Source organism: Portunus trituberculatus, chromosome 37, assembly GCF_017591435.1.
Source record: "Portunus trituberculatus isolate SZX2019 chromosome 37, ASM1759143v1, whole genome shotgun sequence".
NCBI lineage: Eukaryota > Metazoa > Arthropoda > Malacostraca > Decapoda > Portunidae > Portunus > Portunus trituberculatus.
The window spans coordinates 19857199-19877469 of NC_059291.1; the positions used below are offsets into that span (position 1 = coordinate 19857199).

General features: G+C 37.5%; 1 protein-coding gene across 1 annotated transcript in view; it reads left to right on the forward strand.

The window, feature by feature from the left end:
* Window positions 1–20271, forward strand: part of LOC123514151 (rho GTPase-activating protein 190-like) — a 523040-nt gene that overhangs the window by 341385 nt on the left and 161384 nt on the right. The window contains exon 25 of the mRNA XM_045271800.1: window positions 12914–13081. Within this exon, the coding sequence (XP_045127735.1) occupies window positions 12914–13081 (168 nt within the window). The remainder of the gene's footprint in view (window positions 1–12913; window positions 13082–20271) is intronic.

Below are 20271 nucleotides of genomic sequence, written 5' to 3' on the forward strand. Positions count from 1 at the left end.
TATAGTGGTACCCATATTAGGGCCCATATCACCACCCAAGGTCATCTTGGGTGTAACCACCTAGAACCTGGGTATTATGGTGACATATAGGTAACTTTAAACCACTCGACAAATGGCAAAGTGTTTAGGGCTGTATGTGGTGGGATTCAAACCTACTCATGGACATCTGCCCAATCCCATGCTCACCACCTTATCCACTGCGCCACCGCCTCCCTCTGTACTGTAGGCTACACTTTTTACGTAGCAAAATGTAAAGTAAAAGTTTTTCTACTGTAATGGTAAGACACACAAGCACTTAGTTGTAAAAAAAGGTAGGGAGAGTAGACTCACTCACTCTGAGTTATTAAATGTCATGTCAAGACATACGGAAGCAAACTATGCGCTGCCGAGTTTGAAATAGCCTTCGCCTCATATGATTTAAGTTACACACTCTTTATCATGTGATGCATATTACACTTTATGGGTCAATAAGAAAAGTCAGTATAGGTAGTCATTGATGAATGATGAGATAAATGAAGCATCTGCACAATACCATGCTGATGATGATGTACTGCACAATGAAACAGACCATTTATGGTTCATGAGAGGGGTTAAATAAGCAATAATTAGCGGTGAATAACTGAAGTGGGCACGGCAACATTGCATACACACTGTGTAGTGTTGTGGTTAGCACACTCAGCTCACAACTGAGAGGGTTCAACTCCCGGGAGCAGCAAGGCGAATGGGCAAGCTTCTTAATGTATAGCTTCTGTTCACCTAGCAGCAACTAGGTATGGGATGTAACTTGAGGGGTTGTGGCCTCGCTTTTCTAGTGTGTGTGGTGTGTGATGTGGTCTCAGTCTTACCTGAAGATCAGTCAGTATGAGCACTTAGCTCTTTCCATTGGGGAAATGCCAGCTGGGTGACCAGTAGATGACCATGGTGAATAACACACACACACACACACACACACACACACACACACACACACACATACACACACACATGCACGCGCGTGCGAGAAACTGTGCAGAGTTATAAAGCAAAAAGAGGATTGTGAAGTACTGCAAGAAGACCTAAATAAGATCTGGCAATGAAGTAAAAAGTGGGAGATGGAATTCAATGTGAACAAAAGCCATGTCATGGAAATGGGAAAGAGTGAAAGACGACCAGTGGGAATTTATAAGATGGGAGATGGAGTAGAACTGGAGAAAGTAAAAAAGGAAAAGGATTTTGGGAGTGACGATGGAAGAAAATAATCAACCGGCAAGCCATATTGATAGAATTTTCAGAGAGACATAATTTGCTAAGGAATATTGGAATAGCATTTCACTACATGGACAAAGAAATGATGAAGAAACTGATAAGTACTATAATAAGACCCAGATTGGAATATGCAGGAGTAGTGTGGACCCCTCACAAAAAAAAAAACACATAAGGAAGCTGGAGAGACTACAAAAAATGGCTACAAGAATGGTCCTAGAACTTGAAGGGATGACATATGAGGGGAGACTAAAGGCTATAGATTTTCCAACATTGGAACAGAGAAGGGAGAGAGGGGATCTCATACAAGTTTATAAATTGATCAACGGAATGGACCAAGTGGACAATGAGTATCTGATCCTGAGAGTAGAATATGCCAGTCGAAGCACAAGATTGCATAGTAAGAAGCTGAGGAAGGGAAGATGTCTAAGAGATATTAAAAAGTATAGTTTCCCGCAAAGATGTGTTGAGACGTGGAACAGTTTGAATGAAGAAGTGGTGTCTGCAACGAGTGTCCATAGTTTTAAAGAAAGATTGGATAAGTGTAGATATGAAGACGGGGCCACACGAGCATAAAGCCCAGGCCCTATAAAACTACAACTAGGTAAATACACACACACACACACAGGAGTTGGACCAGGAAGTGGAGGAAGTGATTAGGCTGGGAAGGTTTAGTGAAGGGGGTAAGAGACCAATAAAAGCGAGAATGAGATTACAAGTGGTGGTGGAGGATATTATGACAAAGAAAGGGAAGGTGGTCAATAATACTGAATGGAAAGATATATGGATAAAAAGAGAGATGAATCTGGGAGAGAGGGAAAAAGAGAAAGTGCTAAGAAATGAAGCTAAGGAACAATCGAAATTGTTCTACGGATTCATAAATGGAAAAATAAAGCTAAAAGAAACAATAGAAAAGTTGAAAGAAGAGAACGGGATAGTGGAAGACCCAAAACGAATGGCAGAACTGTTAAATAGTAAATTTCAGGTCTTTACTAAGGAATCCAAATTCGAAAGACCACAGGGTAATAGAGAGACTGGCCATATGAAAGAGATTAAAGTAACCAAGCTTGAAATAAAAAAGTTGATGACAGAACTAGATGAAGAGAAAGCAATGGGACCGGGTGAAATCTCAGGCAGAATATTAAAAGATTGTAGAGAAGAACTAGCAAGTCTTATATACAACATCATAAAATGCTCAATAGAGAATGGAACAGTATCAGTAGAATGGAAAAGAGCTGAAGTGGTTCCCATATATAAGAGCGGAATGAAGGAAGAACCTTTAAATTACAGACCAGTATCACTAACTAGTGTAATATGCAAGATGTGTGAAAGAGTAATAAAGAAACAATGGATTCTGTTTCTTGAAGACAACAAATTATTATCAAATAGCCAATTTGGTTTTAGAAAAGGTCGGTCGTGTGTAACTAATTTATTGAGTTTCTACTCTAGATTAGTTGATAAAGTACAAGAAAGAGAGGGATGGATTGACTGTATTTATTTAGATTTAAAAAAGGCGTTTGGTAAAGTGCCACATGAAATATTACTATGGAAATTAGAGGAGAAGGGTGGCTTAAAAGGAAGCACATTGAGATGGATGGAAAATTACTTGAGGGGGAGAGAAATATGGATGGTAGTTAAAGATATGAAGTCCAAGTGGAGAACAGTAGACAGCGGAGTGCCACAGGGGTCAGTATTGGTACCAATACTTTTTCTCATATATAAACGACATGCCAGAGGGTGTGAACAGCTACATAAATCTGTTTGTGGACGATGCAAAACTGTGCAGAGTCATAAAACAAAAAGAGGATTGTGAAATACTGCAGGAAGACTAAAACAAGATCTGGAAATGGAGTAAAAAATGGGAGATGGAATTCTATGTGGACTTTTAAAAGCCATGTCTTGGAAATGGGAAACAGTGAAAGATGACCATTGGGAATCTATAAAATGGGAGATGGAGTAGAACTAGAAAAAGGAAAAAAGGAAAAGGACTTGGACAATGGAAGAAAACAATCAACTGATAAGCTATATTGATAAGAGTTTTCAGAGAGACATATAATTTGCTAAGGAATATTGGAGTAGCATTTCACTACATGGACAAAGAAATGATGAAGAAATTGATAAGTACTATAATGAGACCCAGATTGGAATATGCAGGAGTTGTGTGGATCATCCCCCCCCCCATTAAAAACAAAAAACAAAGAAATTGGAGAAACTACAAAAAATGGCTACAAGAATGGTTCCAGAAGTTAAAGTGATGACATATGAGAAGAGACTTAAAGTTATGGATCTACCAACCCTGGAACAGAGAAGAGAGAGGGGATCTGATAGAAGTTTATAAATTGTTTAACGGAATGGATCAAGTGGATAATGAGAAACTAATCCTGAGAGAAGAATATGACATTAGAAGCACAAGATCGCATAGTAAGAAACTGAGGAAGGGAAGATGTCTGAGAGATGTTAGAAAATATAGTTTCCCACAAAGATGTGTTGAGACTTGGAACAGTTTGAGTGAGGAAGTGGTGTCAGCAACGAGTATGCATAGTTTTAAAGAAAAATTGGATAAGTATAGATATGGAGACGGGCCACACGAGCATAAAGCCCAGGCCCTGTAAAATTACAACTAGGTAAATACACACACACACACACACACACACACACACACACACACACACACACACACACACACACACACACACACACACACACACACACACACACACACACACACAGGAAGTGGTTCATAACCCAGAAAAGTACAGCAAGAAAGGACTAAAGAAACTTACATATGAGCGAAATGTAATGTATTCCAACATAAATGGAGTGATATCGGGGATTTTAGAACTCAACGATTACTTGAGGGACAAGAACCCAGATATTGTGGGTCTTACTGAAACAAAACTGAGAGAGGGAGAAGACCTGATGAAGGTTGGAGAAGGGAAATATAACGTTTGGAAAAGAAATAGAGTAGGTAAGATGGGAGGAGGAGTGATGTTGCTGGTTAAAAAAGATATAAAGGTGGATCAAGTGAAAAAGGTATGGGAAAGGCAGAAGTGCTAAAGATCAGAGCAGAAACTAATGAAGGAAAAAAGAGGCACTACATAGTGGTGTACGTACCACCTAAGACAAATGCATGGTCAGTACAGGAATATGAAGAAATGATAAGTGATACAGGAACATGTCTGGAAGAAATGTTGGGTGGCTGTGAACGAACTATAATGATGGGAGATTTTAATTGTAAAGAGGTGTGTTGGGAGGACTGGTCAATGGAAGGATCAGAGACAACATGGGAAATACACTATTGACACTGGCAATGGAAAATGTGTTAACTCAGTGGGTCAAAGAAGATACTAGGTTTGGAGGAGAGGGAGCATCGTCAAGACTGGACTTGGTCTTTAGTACAGAGCCAATGGTCATTGAGGAGATGAGGGTGGAGTGCCCTTTAGCAAAGAGTGATCATGCAGTTTTGGAGTTCAAGGTGATAGACGAAGAGAAATCTAGAAGAAATGAAGAATATAAAGTGGGAAGATGGAATTATGCCAAGACAGATTTTGGAAACCTAAAGAAATTCTTTCAAGAGACAAATTGGATGAAATTCAAGAGTGCTAAGGAGCAAATGAAAAGTGGAAGGAATTTATAAAAATATACAAAGAAGGTGAGAAAAATTTGTACCAATAAGACAACATAGAGAAGTTGGAAAGCAGGACTGGTTTAACGATAGATGTGAAAAGGCTAGAACAAGAAAAGAGGATGCATGGAAGAGGTGGAGAAGGAAAAGACGGATTAAGCAGTGGGAAAGTTACAAAAGAGCAAGAAATGAATATGTGTTGATTAGAAGAGAAGAAAGAAAGAAACAAGAAAAGGATATAATTGATAAATGTAAAGACCAACCAAGGCTTTTTACAGACATGTGAACAACAACATCAAAAATAGAGAAAGTATTGAAAGTTTAGAAGTAAATGGAGTATACAGTGAAGATCCCAGGGAAATGGCAGAGGCTATGAATGGATGCTTTCGGAAGGTATTCACAAAGGAGACTGCTTTTGACAAACCACTGGTAATGGAACAGAAAGGGATTATGAAGGAGTTTCAAGTAACTGTGGAGGAGATCAAGAACATGATGGGGAGTTTAGAAGTGAGAAAAGCTGTGGGACCTGATGGGGTATCAGGATGGATTTTAAGAGAATGCAGGGAGCAATTGGCAGAAAAAGTTTGTGAAGTAATTGATGCCTCATTAAGGGAAGGCGTAGTGCCCCAAGACTGGAAAAGAGCTAACATTGTCCCAATCTATAAATCAGGTAACAAGAGAGACCCATTGAACTATAGACCAGTGTCACTTACAAGTGTGGTAGCTAAGATGTGTGAGAGGGTGGTGAAGACTAGATGGACAGACTTCTTGGAGAAAAATGACATACTTTGTGAGTGTCAATTTGGTTTTAGGAAAGGGCGTTCATGCACGACAAACCTGATATGTTACTATTCGAGGGTGATAGATGTAATACAGGAAAGAGATGGTTGGGCTGATGGAATATATCTGGATTTAAAAAAGGCCTTTGATAAGGTACCACACCAGAGACTGATCTGGAAACTTGAAATGGTAGGAGGAGTGCATGGCAGTTTACTAAAATGGATGGAAGACTTTTGGTAGGAAGAGAAATGAGAACAATAATTAAGGACAGACCATCAGAATGGGGATTGGTGGAGAGTGGAGTTCCACAGGGATCAGTGTTGGCACCAGTAATGTTCAGTCTACATAAATGACATGGTGGATGGGGTGTCCAGTTATGTGAGCCTATTTGCAGACGATGCAAAATTGTTAGAAAAGTGAGATGTGACAAAGATTGCGAACTACTCCAGGAAGACTTGGACAGAATATGGAAATGGAGCTGTACATGGCAAATGGAGTTCAACACGACAAAATGCAAGAAAATAGAGTTTGGCAAGAGTGAAAGAAGAATCAGGAGTATGTACAAGATAGGAAATGAAGACATAAAACCAGTCATGAAGAAAAAGACCTTGGGGTGACAATTACCAATGACCTATCGCCAGAGAGACATATAAACAAAATAATTGGAGAAGTATTGAACTTATTGAGGAACATAAGAGTGGCGTTCGTATATCTAGATGAAGAAATGATGAAGAAAATAATTACTGCAATGATAAGACCGAGGCTTGAATATGCAACAATACAGTGGGCTCGAACTTAAAGAAACACATAAGGAAACTAGAGAAAGTACAGAGGGCTGCAACGAAAATGGTGCCTGACTTAAGAGATTTGACTTATGAAGACAGACTGAAAAGAATGCAACTTCCAACCCTGGAAAACAGAAGAGAAAGGGAGACCTGATAGCAATATACAGAGTGATGATTGGCATGGAAAAAATGGATAGGGAAGATCTGTGTATGTGGAATGGAAGAATGTCGAGAGGGCATGGGAAAAAACTAAAATGGCCACTTATAGGAGAGATGTGAAAAATATAGCTTCCTCATAGAAGGGTGGAAGCATGGAATAGTTTAGACGTGGAAGTGGTCAACGCAAGGAATATTCATGATTTTAAGAAAAAGCTGGACATTAATAGATATGGAGACGGGACAACACGAGCATAGCTCTTTTCCCGTATGTTACAATTAGGTAAATACAATTAGGTAAATACACACACACACACATACACACACACACACACACACACACGGTACAGAGGGCTGCAACAAAAATGGTGCCTGACTTAAGAGATTTGACTTATGAAGACAGACTGAACAGAATGCAACTTCTGACCCTGGAAAACAGAAGAGAAAGGGGAGACCTGATAGCAATATACAGAGTGATGATTGGCATGGAAAAAATGGATAGGGAAGATCTGTGTATGTGGAATGAAAGAATGTCGAGAGGGCATGGGAAAAACTAAAATGGCCACTTATAGGAGAGATGTGAAAAATATAGCTTCCTCATAGAAGGGTGGAAGCATGGAATAGTTTAGACGTGGAAGTGGTCAACGAAGGAATATTCATGATTTTAAGAAAAGCTGGACATTAGTAGATATGGAGACGGGTACGAGCATAGCTCCTTTCCCGTATGTTACAATTAGGTAAATACACACACACACACACACACACACACACACACACACACACACACACACACACACACACACACACACACACACACACACACAAACACACACACAGGCCGGTATCACTAACTAGTGTAATATGCAAGATGTGTGAAAAGTAATAAAGAAGCAATGGATCGAGTTTCTTGAAGACAACAAAATATTATCAAATAGCCAATTTGGTTTTAGAAAAGGTCGGTCATGTGTGACAAATTTATTGAGTTTTTACTCTAGAATAGTTGATAAAGTACAAGAGAGAGAGGGATGGGTTGACTGTATTTATTTAGATCTAAAAAAGGCTTTTGATAAAGTGCCACATGAAAGATTACTATGGAAGTTAGAGGAGAAGGGTGGCTTAAAAGGAAGCACATTGAGATGGATGAAGAATTACTTAAGGGGAGAGAAATAAGGACGATAGTTAAAGATATGAAGTCCAAGTGGAGAACAGTAGACAGCGGAGTGCCACAGGGGTCAGTATTGGCACCAATACTTTTCTCGTATATATAAATGACATGCCAGAGGGAGTGAACAGCTACATAAATCTGTTTGCGGACGATGCGAAACTGTGCAGAGTCATTAAACAAAAGAGGATTGTGAAATACTACAGGAAGACTTAAACAAGATCTGGAAATGGAGCAAAAATGGGAGATGGAATTCAATGTGGACAAAAGCCATGTCATGGAAATGGGAAAAAGTGAAAGACGACCAGTGGGAATCTATAAGATGGGAGATGGAGTAGAACTAGAAAAAGTAAAAAGGAAAAGGACTTGGGAGTGACAATGGAAGAAAATAATCAACCGGTTAGCCATATTGATAGAATTTTCAGAGAGACGTATAATTTGCTAAGGAATATTGGAGTAGCATTTCACTATATGGACAAGGAAATGATGAAGAAATTGATAAGTACTAAAATAAGACCTAGATTGGAATATGCAGGAGTTGTGTGGACTCCCATAAAAAGAAACACATAAGAAAATTAGAGAGACTACAAAAATGGCTACAAGAATGGTTCCAGAATTTAAAGGGATGGCATATGAGGAGAGACTAAAGGCAATGGATCTACCAACCTTGGAGCAGAGAAGAGAGAGAGGATCTGATACAAGTTTATAAATTGATTAACGGAATGGATGAAGTGGATAATGAGAAACTGATCCTGAGAGAAGAATATGACTTTAGAAGCACAAGATCGCATAGTAAGAAACTAAGGAAGGGACGATGTCTGAGAGATGTTAAAAAATTTAGTTTCCCGCAAAGATGTTTTGAGACTTGGAACAGTTTGAGTGAGGAAGTGGTATCAGCAAAGAGTGTACATAGTTTTAAAGAAAAATTGGATAAGTGTAGATATGGAGAAGGGACCACACGAGCATAAAGCCCAGGCCCTGTAAAACTACAACTAGGTAAATACAACTAGGTAAATACACACACACACACACACACAAACACACTAGTATTTTGACTTAGAATTAATTTTGTATATAAGCAGTTTGTGAGACGAACAAATACCAAGCAAAAAAAGTGATGATGGTTCTTCTTTCCAAAATGCTATGTGTTTTCTGTGGTGCAACCTTTCTTGTAACTGTTTCACTAAGTATTATTTTTTAGGTTGTCCACTTTGTGCTACTGTTGTTTCTTGCACAGCTTTTTCATTATAACACTGCTTCCTGTCTTTTTACCCCCTTTCTCTGTATTAAGAACTTATTGATATACTATTTCTTATTTTTTTCTTGAGTTAGCTTATGTCTATATAGTCCTATTCTCTTCTAATTTCCTATGCTGTTCCTTTTCCCTAAAGATGCCCATTACTTCTGTTACAAGATGACTTCTCCAGTATGACAGTTAATGCAGTATGTTCTGTGACAACTAAAACTATGGCCCACATTATGAAGCTTTCAAAGGAAGGCAGTAAGATAATGATTGTATTTAAGATAAAGGAAGTTATCAAATAGTGTGATTTTTTTTTTTTTTTTTTTTTTTTTTTTTTTCAATAGTTTGGGACAGTAATTTATGTACATTATTTTCAAAGTGGCTTTTATATGAATGTTTCTTGGTTGATGGTGTAGACTGGATGTGCATATATTTTACAAGTAAATTGGACTGTAAACCCTTACCAGTAACAGATTATACTTGCAATCTAAGGTTCTACTGTATATATTTACATTATAATGTTACATTTCAGAGTCAGGTCAGGTAAAATATGGCTAGGTTGAAATTGTTATGTAGAATTAGCAGAGCTGGGCATTTCCGTTCCTCGGTCTGCACCTCCACTCCTCTGTACCTGCAGACCACCAAACAAATTGCGGATGTCCAAACTGCAGAAAAATTTTTTAAAGTATGAAAGTAACGGGTATGGAAAGGCAAAATTTTAAATCCATACCGCTGCACCTCAGACAGGTACAGATAGGCAAAATTATTGTTTATTATTATTATTATTATTATTATTATTATTATTATTCTTATTATTATTATCATCATTGTTATTGTAATAATAATAATAATAGTAAGTTACAATGACATCCAGTTTCTGCTAACTGTACATACATTACAATGATTACATACATACATAATCCCCATTTCATCATATATATATATATATATATATATATATATATATATATATATATATATATATATATATATATATATATATATATATATATATATATATATATATATATATATATATATATATATATATATATATATATATATATATATATATATATATATATATATATATATATATATATATATACACACAGTCAACCCTCGGCTATCGCGACTTCCGCTATCGCGTTTTATCGCTATCACGCACTCATGGAAAGCTGCTAAAATTTAATTATTGCGACCTCAGATGCCTGCTATCGCGCGCCCAGCCATGATGTCATGGGATATCTGAGCACTCATTGGCCAAAACCGCCTTGCCGCCAAGATCAATTCGGCTATCGCATTTTCGGCTATAGCGCGGCTATTTCGGCCCCAATTGGGCGCGATAGCCGAGGGTTAAGTGTATATATATATATATATATATATATATATATATATATATATATATATACACAGGCAACCCCCGCTTAACGAAGGTTATATTTTACTACCATCTGCTCATTTAACAAACACCAAACTCGCTTTAACGAAGTTTTATCCAGGTGATTTTTTCCAAGTTTGAAACCCCTGCCTTATCACGCAAGCCGACAGGCTTTTGAATTCACTAGCACCTCGTCGACAACACATGTACCACTCACTGCCCCTGTTCTAAACAATAATAGTGTTAGCGGCAGCTCGTCTTCTCTCACTCAGCAACTTACCACCAATACGCCCTGCAATGTCACCTAGCGTTGCTAAGAAGACTAGGAAGTCTCTTGCTCTCGAAGTGAAGCTGGATATTATTCACAGACACAAGAGAGGCGAGAAAACTAATAGCATTGATCGCCATTATCTTGACTCCATCTACTGTCTCTACTATTTTCAAGTCAGCAGAGTCTATTAAGAAGGCTGGTGAGACCGTATCTTTTTTGCAAGCTAAAAGAACCACCTGAATTCATGACTCTATAATGGATAAAATGGAAAGCCTCATGGAAATGTGGTACATAAGTTTTGTATGTGGTACAATGATGCGCCCTTTGTTTACATTCCACAGGTTGCCGGTTAGTGTCTCTCCTGTTTCACTCTCCCTCCCTTCATAAATTTGAGACCATCAACATTATAAAGTTACGTACATACATACATTAGTGTACATTATAATGACTTAAATTAAACTGCCTAAATGTTTAACTTCATAATTTCTACTTTCATTAAACCTTTCACTGTACTATGATGCACTCTCGCTTTGTTTACTCTCAATGGAAGTTCAAGTCAGGGGTTAAACTTGTTATAATTGGTTCACTTAACGAGGGGATTTTTAGGAACGTAATCCCTTCATTAAGTGGGGGTTGCCTATATATATATATATATATATATATATATATATATATATATATATATATATATATATATATATATATATATATATATATATATATATATATATATATATATATATATATGGAGGTCTGAAGTATTATTGCCTTGTATTTTGTTTTATTTTTTGAGGTGTGGACTAGATTTTTCAGGCGTGCTATAATAGTTTTGGGTTCAGTACCGAAGGTGCGGTGTTGGACCGAGAGAAAAAATTTGAGGCGCAGAAGTACAGGTATGGACTATCTGCATTTCGAGGTCTGGAGGAGCTGTACCAGACAACCTGATATCCAGTAACGTGCCCAGCTCTGAGAATTAGCATGATGCCACCACCATTAACAAACCACACTAACAGAACTGATCCATTTAGGCAATAGGTTTTATTGATGAAAAGTTATTTGTAGACGTATACTATAATGGCATAAAGCTGTTTTAACACAAGCTATGCCATGATATATACAGATATTTTAAAAACCTTCTAAATTGTTAGATCTTTTTAGTTCAAAGATTTATACACTTTGTATACTTTGAAAAAGCAAAAATTGTATATATTTTTTTTGCGTGCCTTAGAAAATGTAAAAATGTGTTTGGATACCTTATATAATATGTAAGTTTGATTTTCATTTCAATGATGTTTTTGAAATAATATTTTTTTAGCTTTTAGTTATCTGAAATTAGTGGTAGTGGTGCTTTTTAAGTTTTTTTCCTGACTTTTCATTATTTTTTCTAATTCTTATTATTTGTCCAGGATTTGGGTGATAGCAATATCAAAATTGATGTAAAAAATCTTAAACTGAAAAACTTTGGAAAGTCTGAGCCTTCTGCAAACAGTATCTTTATTTTTGTGTGTTATGTTATGATTTATTAACATTATATCTACATCTTTAGTTCACACGATTGACAAAACTTTAATAGCAACCACCCTTATGACATGTGCATGGTAATTCATATATATTTTTTATATAGTTTACATAGATTCTAACAAAAATTTAGTGTAATTTTTCACTTTTATGTTGACCTTGTTTTTACCCTTTACAAATTTGTTAATTTCAATTCAAACTACCTTCAAATATCTTCTCTTCCTCTTAGTTTTTTCAGCATTTATGGTGGCGTTTAAGACATCCCTCCATATAACCATATCCTGAAGAAACTATTACACTGGGCATAAAGAGAAATGTGGCTGTTTTAGTAATCTTGCACCTGAGCATTTGCCATGTGTTGCTGTGAAAACATTACTTTGATTACACGGATCAATGCTACCCTCAAAGAACTTACAAATAGTGCAAGCACAGTTCTCTGTACCAAAAGTTTGTGTATATATTTCTCAAGCTTTTTTTCCTTTCTTGTCCCTATCTAAGAGTAATTTTGAAAACCTGTAATATTTTCCAGCATAAAGTGTGATTGCTTGTCAGCATGAATTGCACCATGTATCCCTAAGTGCTGACACCCAAACATAAAAAAAAGAATTTATAAAATCCATCTAGCTCAAAGCTCTCCTTTGTGTCCCTCCCTTCCTTCATCCATCTGAACCAATCTACTCCGTCTTGCCTGCTGTCTCTTGTGCCTAAATGTTGCTCATCACTAACCCAACAATTCCTTCCCTCTTTCAGCAACCTGGCAAACTTAATCTTAAGGCCTATGGCAACGTGACTGATGCAATTGGCAAATTAAACCTCAAAGATGCCGGCCTCCTACACTCTAAACTAACAAAAGGGGGTTCCGTGCACGCACCCCTTGCCACCCCTGAGAATATGGACCTTGGCCCAGATTACGCTGCTGTGAGTACACTCATGAGCCCCTACTTCGTCCCCAGTTCACCCTCAGTATTCCTTCTTTATCCTTGCTGTCCCTACCCTCCATCTTCACCTTTGTGTATTATCCTATGTTATCACCTTTTCAGCTGTGTTTTTATGGTTTAGTTAAGTTTTACTTCACTTTGTGTATAATGTACTTTTATTTTATTTTCATGTTGTTTTAGGTAGAATCTCCTCTCACTGACAAAACACATCAAATTTTTACTTGTTTTTGTTGGTTTTTGTCACATGCTTAACAGCACATTCTAAGTTTAACATATTTTGCAGGATAGGGACAATAATTTCAGTAATTAGAAAAGTGGAAATAGTGACACAAAAAAGTCTTTGTGTGTGTGTGTATGTGTGTGTTCAAGTGTTTAACAAGTGATACAAGTTTTGCATTTTTGTATGCCATACCATTTTCTTGAAACATCTTTCTTCCAAGAAAAAGTTTTCCTTGGAAAAAAAAAGTAAAGTATGATCTAAAATAATGAGAGAATGTGTTCAATGAATAACTGTATTATCGTAATAATTATAATATTCTGTGGATATGTAAACTGAGCAAGAACATTTGATGATTCATATAACCTGACATTAGAGGTTAGATTTTTGGAAGCCAAGATATACTAACATTGAGTAATACTTCTGAATATCAATTCATATCTTGAAATGTATGTAATATAATATTTGATGACAAAACCATACTATTACTCTATTTTTACTTATAACTCAACTGCTGATGGTTTGACTGCAAAAGTGTATCTCAGATGATTTTATATTGTACTCGCTGTTTAATTAACAAGCTGGCTTCTCTAGAATGGTATTATTGGAGAAAGAAGTATACACACACACACACACACACACACACACACACACACACACACACACACACACACACACACACACACATACACACACACAGGAGTTGTGTGGATCCCCCATAAAAAGAAACACATAAGGAAGTTGGAGAGACTACAAAAAATGGCTACAAGAATGGTTCCAGAATTTGAAGGGATGACATATGAAGAGAGATTAAAGGCTATGGATCTACCATCCTTGGAACAGAGAAGGCAGAGAGAGGGATGTGATACAAGTTTATAAATTGATTAACAGAATGGATCAAGTGGATAATGAGAAACTGATCCTGAGAGAAGAATATGACATTAGAAACACAAGATTGCATAGTAAAAAACTGAGGAAGGGAAGATGTCTGAGAGATGTTAAAAAATACAGTTTCCTGCAAAGATGTGTTGAGACTTGGAACAGTTTGAGTGAGGAAGTGGTGTCAGCAAAGAGTGTGCATAGCTTTAAAGAGAAATTGGATAAGTGTAGATATGGAGACAGGATCACACGAGCGTAAAGCCCAGGCCCTGTAAAACTACAACTAGGTAAATACACACACACACAAAGCCGGTAGCAGTGGAGAGCGGTTGTGTTGCCAGGAGCTCACAGAGGGACATTCTAAATATAGGTGCAGTGAAGCAGAAGGACCTTGACTGTATGTACATGGGGAAATGGGGCCATAAGATGTCCTGTGTCCAAAAATTAACAAGATTTGGGTAACATTAAAGTGAAATAATGGAGGGTGAGGCAGATATAGGTGGCACTGCCAGAAGTAGGTTATCAAAACATTCGTCAAGTCTAGATACGACAAGATTTATTGAGACTCCAGTTGGATTGAAGAGATTGGGGGAAGAAAACTCTGATAAGAAATTTTCATGATTTCATGAGGACAAAGGTAATGTGAGAAGATTGGTGAACGTGGAGAGGGAACTGAGAAGCATGAAGGAAATGATCTCAAATATTCTGGAAAAACAAGACAAGTTGGCTAAAGAAAACGCTGAACTAAAGGAGAGAATAGGAGAATGTGAGAAAGTAAGAGAAGTGAACCAGGTGGTGAAAGAGGAGATGGAGGAGTTAAAAGGGAGGACCTTCGTAGGACCAGGGACTATCATCCTAGATGCTCCCGCCGTTTTGTGATGGTTACTGAGCCTTGGCATGCAGTGCACCCTGATACTATTTCCCACTGGATATGTCAGGATATCCAGTGTTTCACTGTTTGATCTGCTGCAGTCTCTGACGAGACAGCCAGACGTTACCCTACGGAGCGAGCTCAGAGCTCATTATTTCCGATCTTGGATAGGCCTGAGACCAGGTACACACCACACACCGGGACAACAAGGTCACAACTCCTCGATTTACATCCCGTACCTACTCACTGCTAGGTGAACAGGGGCTACACGTGAAAGGAGACACACCCAGATATCTCCACCCGGCCGGGGAATCGAATCCCGGTCCTCAGGCTTGTGAAGCCAGCGCTCTAACCACTGAGCTACCGGTGTGTGCACATGTTGATGTGTCTGAGAAGGACATGCACTTGGTTCAGGTGAAGGTACATGAAGTTAGAGCAGTGACGACGAGTGCCTTGTTCAGGAAAATTCGTAGTATTCCTGCTGTTCTTCGGGAGGGAACCTGGAAGAGTATGTCCACTTTTGCTTCTTTTTATCTTAGGGATATTACTCTTAAGTATTTAGATACCTTTTCTCTCAGTGTAATTAATTAATTTTTCTTTTGGGTTCCTTATACATAAGGTTCTATGTATTGTCCTCTGTGGGGTTCGAGGTCCTTGGACCGTTCTTAGGGTGAGAGTTATTATGCTCCTCTCACTCTTCTGGTTTTGTCCCTCTGTCATGGGATACAAGTGTTGCACCCACCTCAGGGTGTGTGTCTTGGAGAGTGAAAGTTGTTTTTAGGGGTGAAGTCATCCTCCCTCTTATACTTGTGACTCATTTCTTAATCAGTAATTAATAATTATGGGTAGTAGTATGTGTAATAACAAATAGGATTTTTTTATGTAAAATCCATTTTTTTTTATCTACATACCCATAATTATTAATTCTAATTGAGTTTCCCTTCCTCCCTCCCCTCTATGACCTTTAAGGATAGAGGCAAATGAGGGAATCAGCCTGATGGGTGGTATCTGGGAATAGAAAACGAGAAAGGGCACCAAGTATTTCTTTCGTTTCTTTCCTAGAGCTGTTAGACATGACATAAGTTTGCTGTGGGAATTGGGTTTAAGCAATAATTAATAATTATGGGTAAATATGTAGATAAAAATTAATTTTACATTAAAAAATCCTACATTCAGAAGTTTTCAGGGAGCACCATTGACAGATTTATAGATAACACACATGAGTATATCATGAATTATACAAGAAAACACGTGTATATACTATTCCCTAAGTTTTTATCTTCTGCATTAAATCAAGATAGTGGGAATGTTAAAGAAAACAAGGGCAACTGCAACATACTCTGTCAACTCCATTTTTCTTTGTACAGTGCTTACTCCAATTTTGCGAGAAATGGGGCAGCATTGTGAGTTGCAAATTTGGAAATTGCAAAATTGGAAGTATTATTCCTATGGAAAAAATTGAATATGGTGGACCCCTTATCCATGGTCGCCTAATTTTTCCTTCCTTTTCCTTTCTGTTAATATATTGAGCCAGGTATCTTTCCATATGAATGATCACAGTGTTTGTACAATGGCTACGAGAATAAAAAATCTGTCCACCATAGGTTTTAACAGCTTTTTAAATTTTCTCACTGTTTTTAAACACAATTCTCACAGTTGATTCTCCCACATCAAACTCTCTGGAAATATCACAGTTCCTTTTTCCATCTCTTTTCATCTTAATTATCTTCATCTTCTGTTCCAAAGTTAGCCTAATGTTTTTCTTGGTTGGTGGCGCCGTGTCGCACAAAGTCGAACACAAGGATTCCTCCAAATTTGCAGAGAGAACTCCGTGGAGGTGTACGTAAACAAATGGAAGGCGGAAGGGAGCAGAGCAGTGTTGGCAGATGAGCTTTGTTGAATTACCGCCAGATTTTTATGAAAACTAGCCAAAAACCACCAAACTATGATAAATATAATATAAATATGATAATAATATAGTATAATATGATAAATATGAATAAATTAATAAAATATTGCCTATATAATAAGGTAATGTATAATTTGTGGGAACGCTCTCTCTCCCACCACCACTCGCAATACCGGGAGAAAGGAGCAAGATGGGGAAATTTTTAAAATGTCAATTTTTGGTCCTTGGTCGCAAAATTGGCGTATCGCAAAATTTGAACTCGCAAAATTGGAGTAAGCACTGTACTTATTTCAATCAGCATTTCATGTTAAAGTTTAAACAAAAAAATAAGCACATTTTTATTTTGTATGGAGTTATCATTATGACAAACTGAAATTAAAGACTGCATATTACAGTGCATGTGCAGAAACATTAACCTATAATTCTAGTATTAGGTAAAAAAAATGTAATATACCAAGAGATAATTTGCTATTTCTTGCAAAGGAGCATGCAAAACCATACTGGAAACATGAGGGCACTGTCTAGCATGTCTTGTCTAAGCTCAACAGGAATGAGTGGAGACTTTTTCCAGCTGCAGCTGTTTTCCTTTCGTATTTCATGCTTAACCAGCCTTCCCCCATACCTACACAACCCACATGAACACAATCATATTCAATATCAAAATGTTATGGTAAGCCTGAAGAAGATTATATGTTCGTGATACCAAAAGATTTAATCAAGCTTCCTGAGAGTCATTAAATATTTTGTAATAATGACTCATTACAAATGTGGGCAAGCATCTATGAAAGATTTAGAGTAAACTAAAGATATTAACGTAAAAATTAACGATACTCATACAGTGTAAAGCATTTCTCGTCTTTCACAGAAAGTGTCCACACATTAACAACATAAACAAAAAATGTAGACAGGACAACTGGTCTTCCATTTCCACTAAATAGAATGTATCATCTCAATACCTTGAATGCATACCTTTTCCCTCCTTGACGATCAAAAGGTACAACATAAAAGTCCAAAGTCACTGACAGGCTTAGAATAAACATTTCCAATTGTGAGCCATGAATTACACACAACAATAAAAGAGAGAGAGAGAGAATAAATATAGATACAGTGGTGCCTCGCAATAATGGGCACTTAAGGAATGAGAGGTTGTCCGTTTTGCGAACTGTCTGTTACTGAGAGGAGTTTGTCTGTGGGACCTTTAAACATCCCCTTTCCTTTTTTTTTTTTGGTAGTTTATTCTCTTTGATTAATGCAAAAAATATTTCTATAATCTAACCCATCTTATTCTACGCTCATTGTTGAAATAAGAGTTTATTATTATTCAAGAAGTGTACAGTAATAAAATTTATCTTACCAAGAATATATGAATAAAAATTATTGCTTCCCATCTGGTATAATTGATGAATCTCAAGTGGTTCAGTGGCATTTTTAACAAGCATTTAATGACTGCCTAAAGGAAATTGCTGAGGTGACAAAAGAGGGGAGGAAGACAAGGCATCATCAAAGTCAGAGTAAACTATACAACACTATTGCCACCTGCCATAGATCACAGGCTTGCCTTCTTTCTCGAATGCCACTCCACCTCCTTATCCTCTATGTCTGTCTTTCTTGCTCTCCCTGTTTTCTATATGAATTGGTGTGTTTCCAAAATTCTTCAAAATTCTCTTCCATATTGCCATTGAGGTAAAAATTAAGGTGTGTTCTCTATAGAAAAATGTTCTCCCCCATCCTAAACATGGCATTTTTAGCTGGGAGGTGCAACCCTGCTGAGTGCCTGATACCTCAAAGGCCTACACCTTATGCAGTCTTGCTATAGAGTATTGCCCTGCTGCAAACTCACCATATAGCCACCCTCACAGCCAATCTAAAGCAGTAATCTGCAACGTGAACAAGTGCTTCTTGAAGAATGAGAGAGAGAGAGAGAGGCAGCTGTATTGTTTTGTTCACATTGCTACGCTTTTGCCTGCCACCACTGCTGGCACTGCACTAATGAAACACTTTGCATATTATGTCATTTACAATAAGGAAAGTCAAAAGAAGAAAGAAATGAAATTATAAAACTCAAAATGAAGACAAAATCAAGTGATTGTAGAGTTTTTGTTTGTATATGTTTGTCATCTGCACATTTGCCAGCCATGGCACTGTCTGTCCATTTCTCTCTCTCTCTCTCTCTCTCTCTCTCTCTCTCTCTCTCTCTCTCTCTCTCTCTCTCTCTCTCTCTCTCTCTCTCTCTCTCTCTCTCTCTCTCTCTCTCTCTCTCTCTCTCTCTCTCTCTCTCTCTCTCTCTCTGTGTGTGTGTGTGTGTGGAAGTTTCATTATCCTCGCTTGACCATCAACATCCAGACAGAAATGCTTAACTAGTATTTCACTTCAACAGGCTGTGGGTCCAACCAGCTTGGAATCACAAATCATCATGAGTATACCCTAGTGACCCCCACAGGCAATCAGTCGCAACTCTCCACCTAATTACAAGTTTAGTATATTCATAGACGAACAAAATGACTTACAATGGTTATCTAACATGCCTTTTTGGTTTGTTTATCATGTCATGTGTGTATTCATCTACACAACCATTCGGGAACTCTGAATTTGTGGGAGAAAAAAGAAAAGCTGCCATAACTGTTCCTCAAAAAAAAAAAAAAAAAAAACTGGCTAGGTTAGGTTAGTCCAGTCAGTTATTGAGCGAAATCTGTTACTGCAAGGTCCAATATTGCGAGGTACCACTGTATAATGGATCTCTTGAGTAACAGATTTCGCTCAATAACGAACTAGTCAGATAACTTTTTTGGACTGTAATGGTAGTTATATTTTTCTTTTTTCTACAAGTCCATAGTTCCTTCGTGGCTGTGTGGATGAATACACATTTGACACGATAAACAAGTAAAGAAAAAGGCCCATGTTTATCTACTCCTGCATGCTAGATACCACTGTAACTTATTTTGTTGGTCTATGATTTACAAGACTTATAATAAGGTGAAGAGTGGCGACTGCTTGCTTGTGGAGATCACCTGAATGACACTTGTGGTGAATTGGAGTCCCAGGCTAGTTGCATCTGCATCCTGCTGGTGTGAATTGCTAGTTATGCATTTCTATTTGAATGTTGTTGGACAAGTGATGATAATTTCACTGCCACAGAGAGAGAGAGAGAGAGAGAACGAGCGAGCTTGGGTTGACAAAGTGCAAACGATAAATACAGACTCCCTGTTCACTTGATTTTTATCTTGATTTACTGGTCTATTGATATCTACAATTTCATTTCTTTCTTCTTTCGATTGAGGGTAATTAAGTATGAAG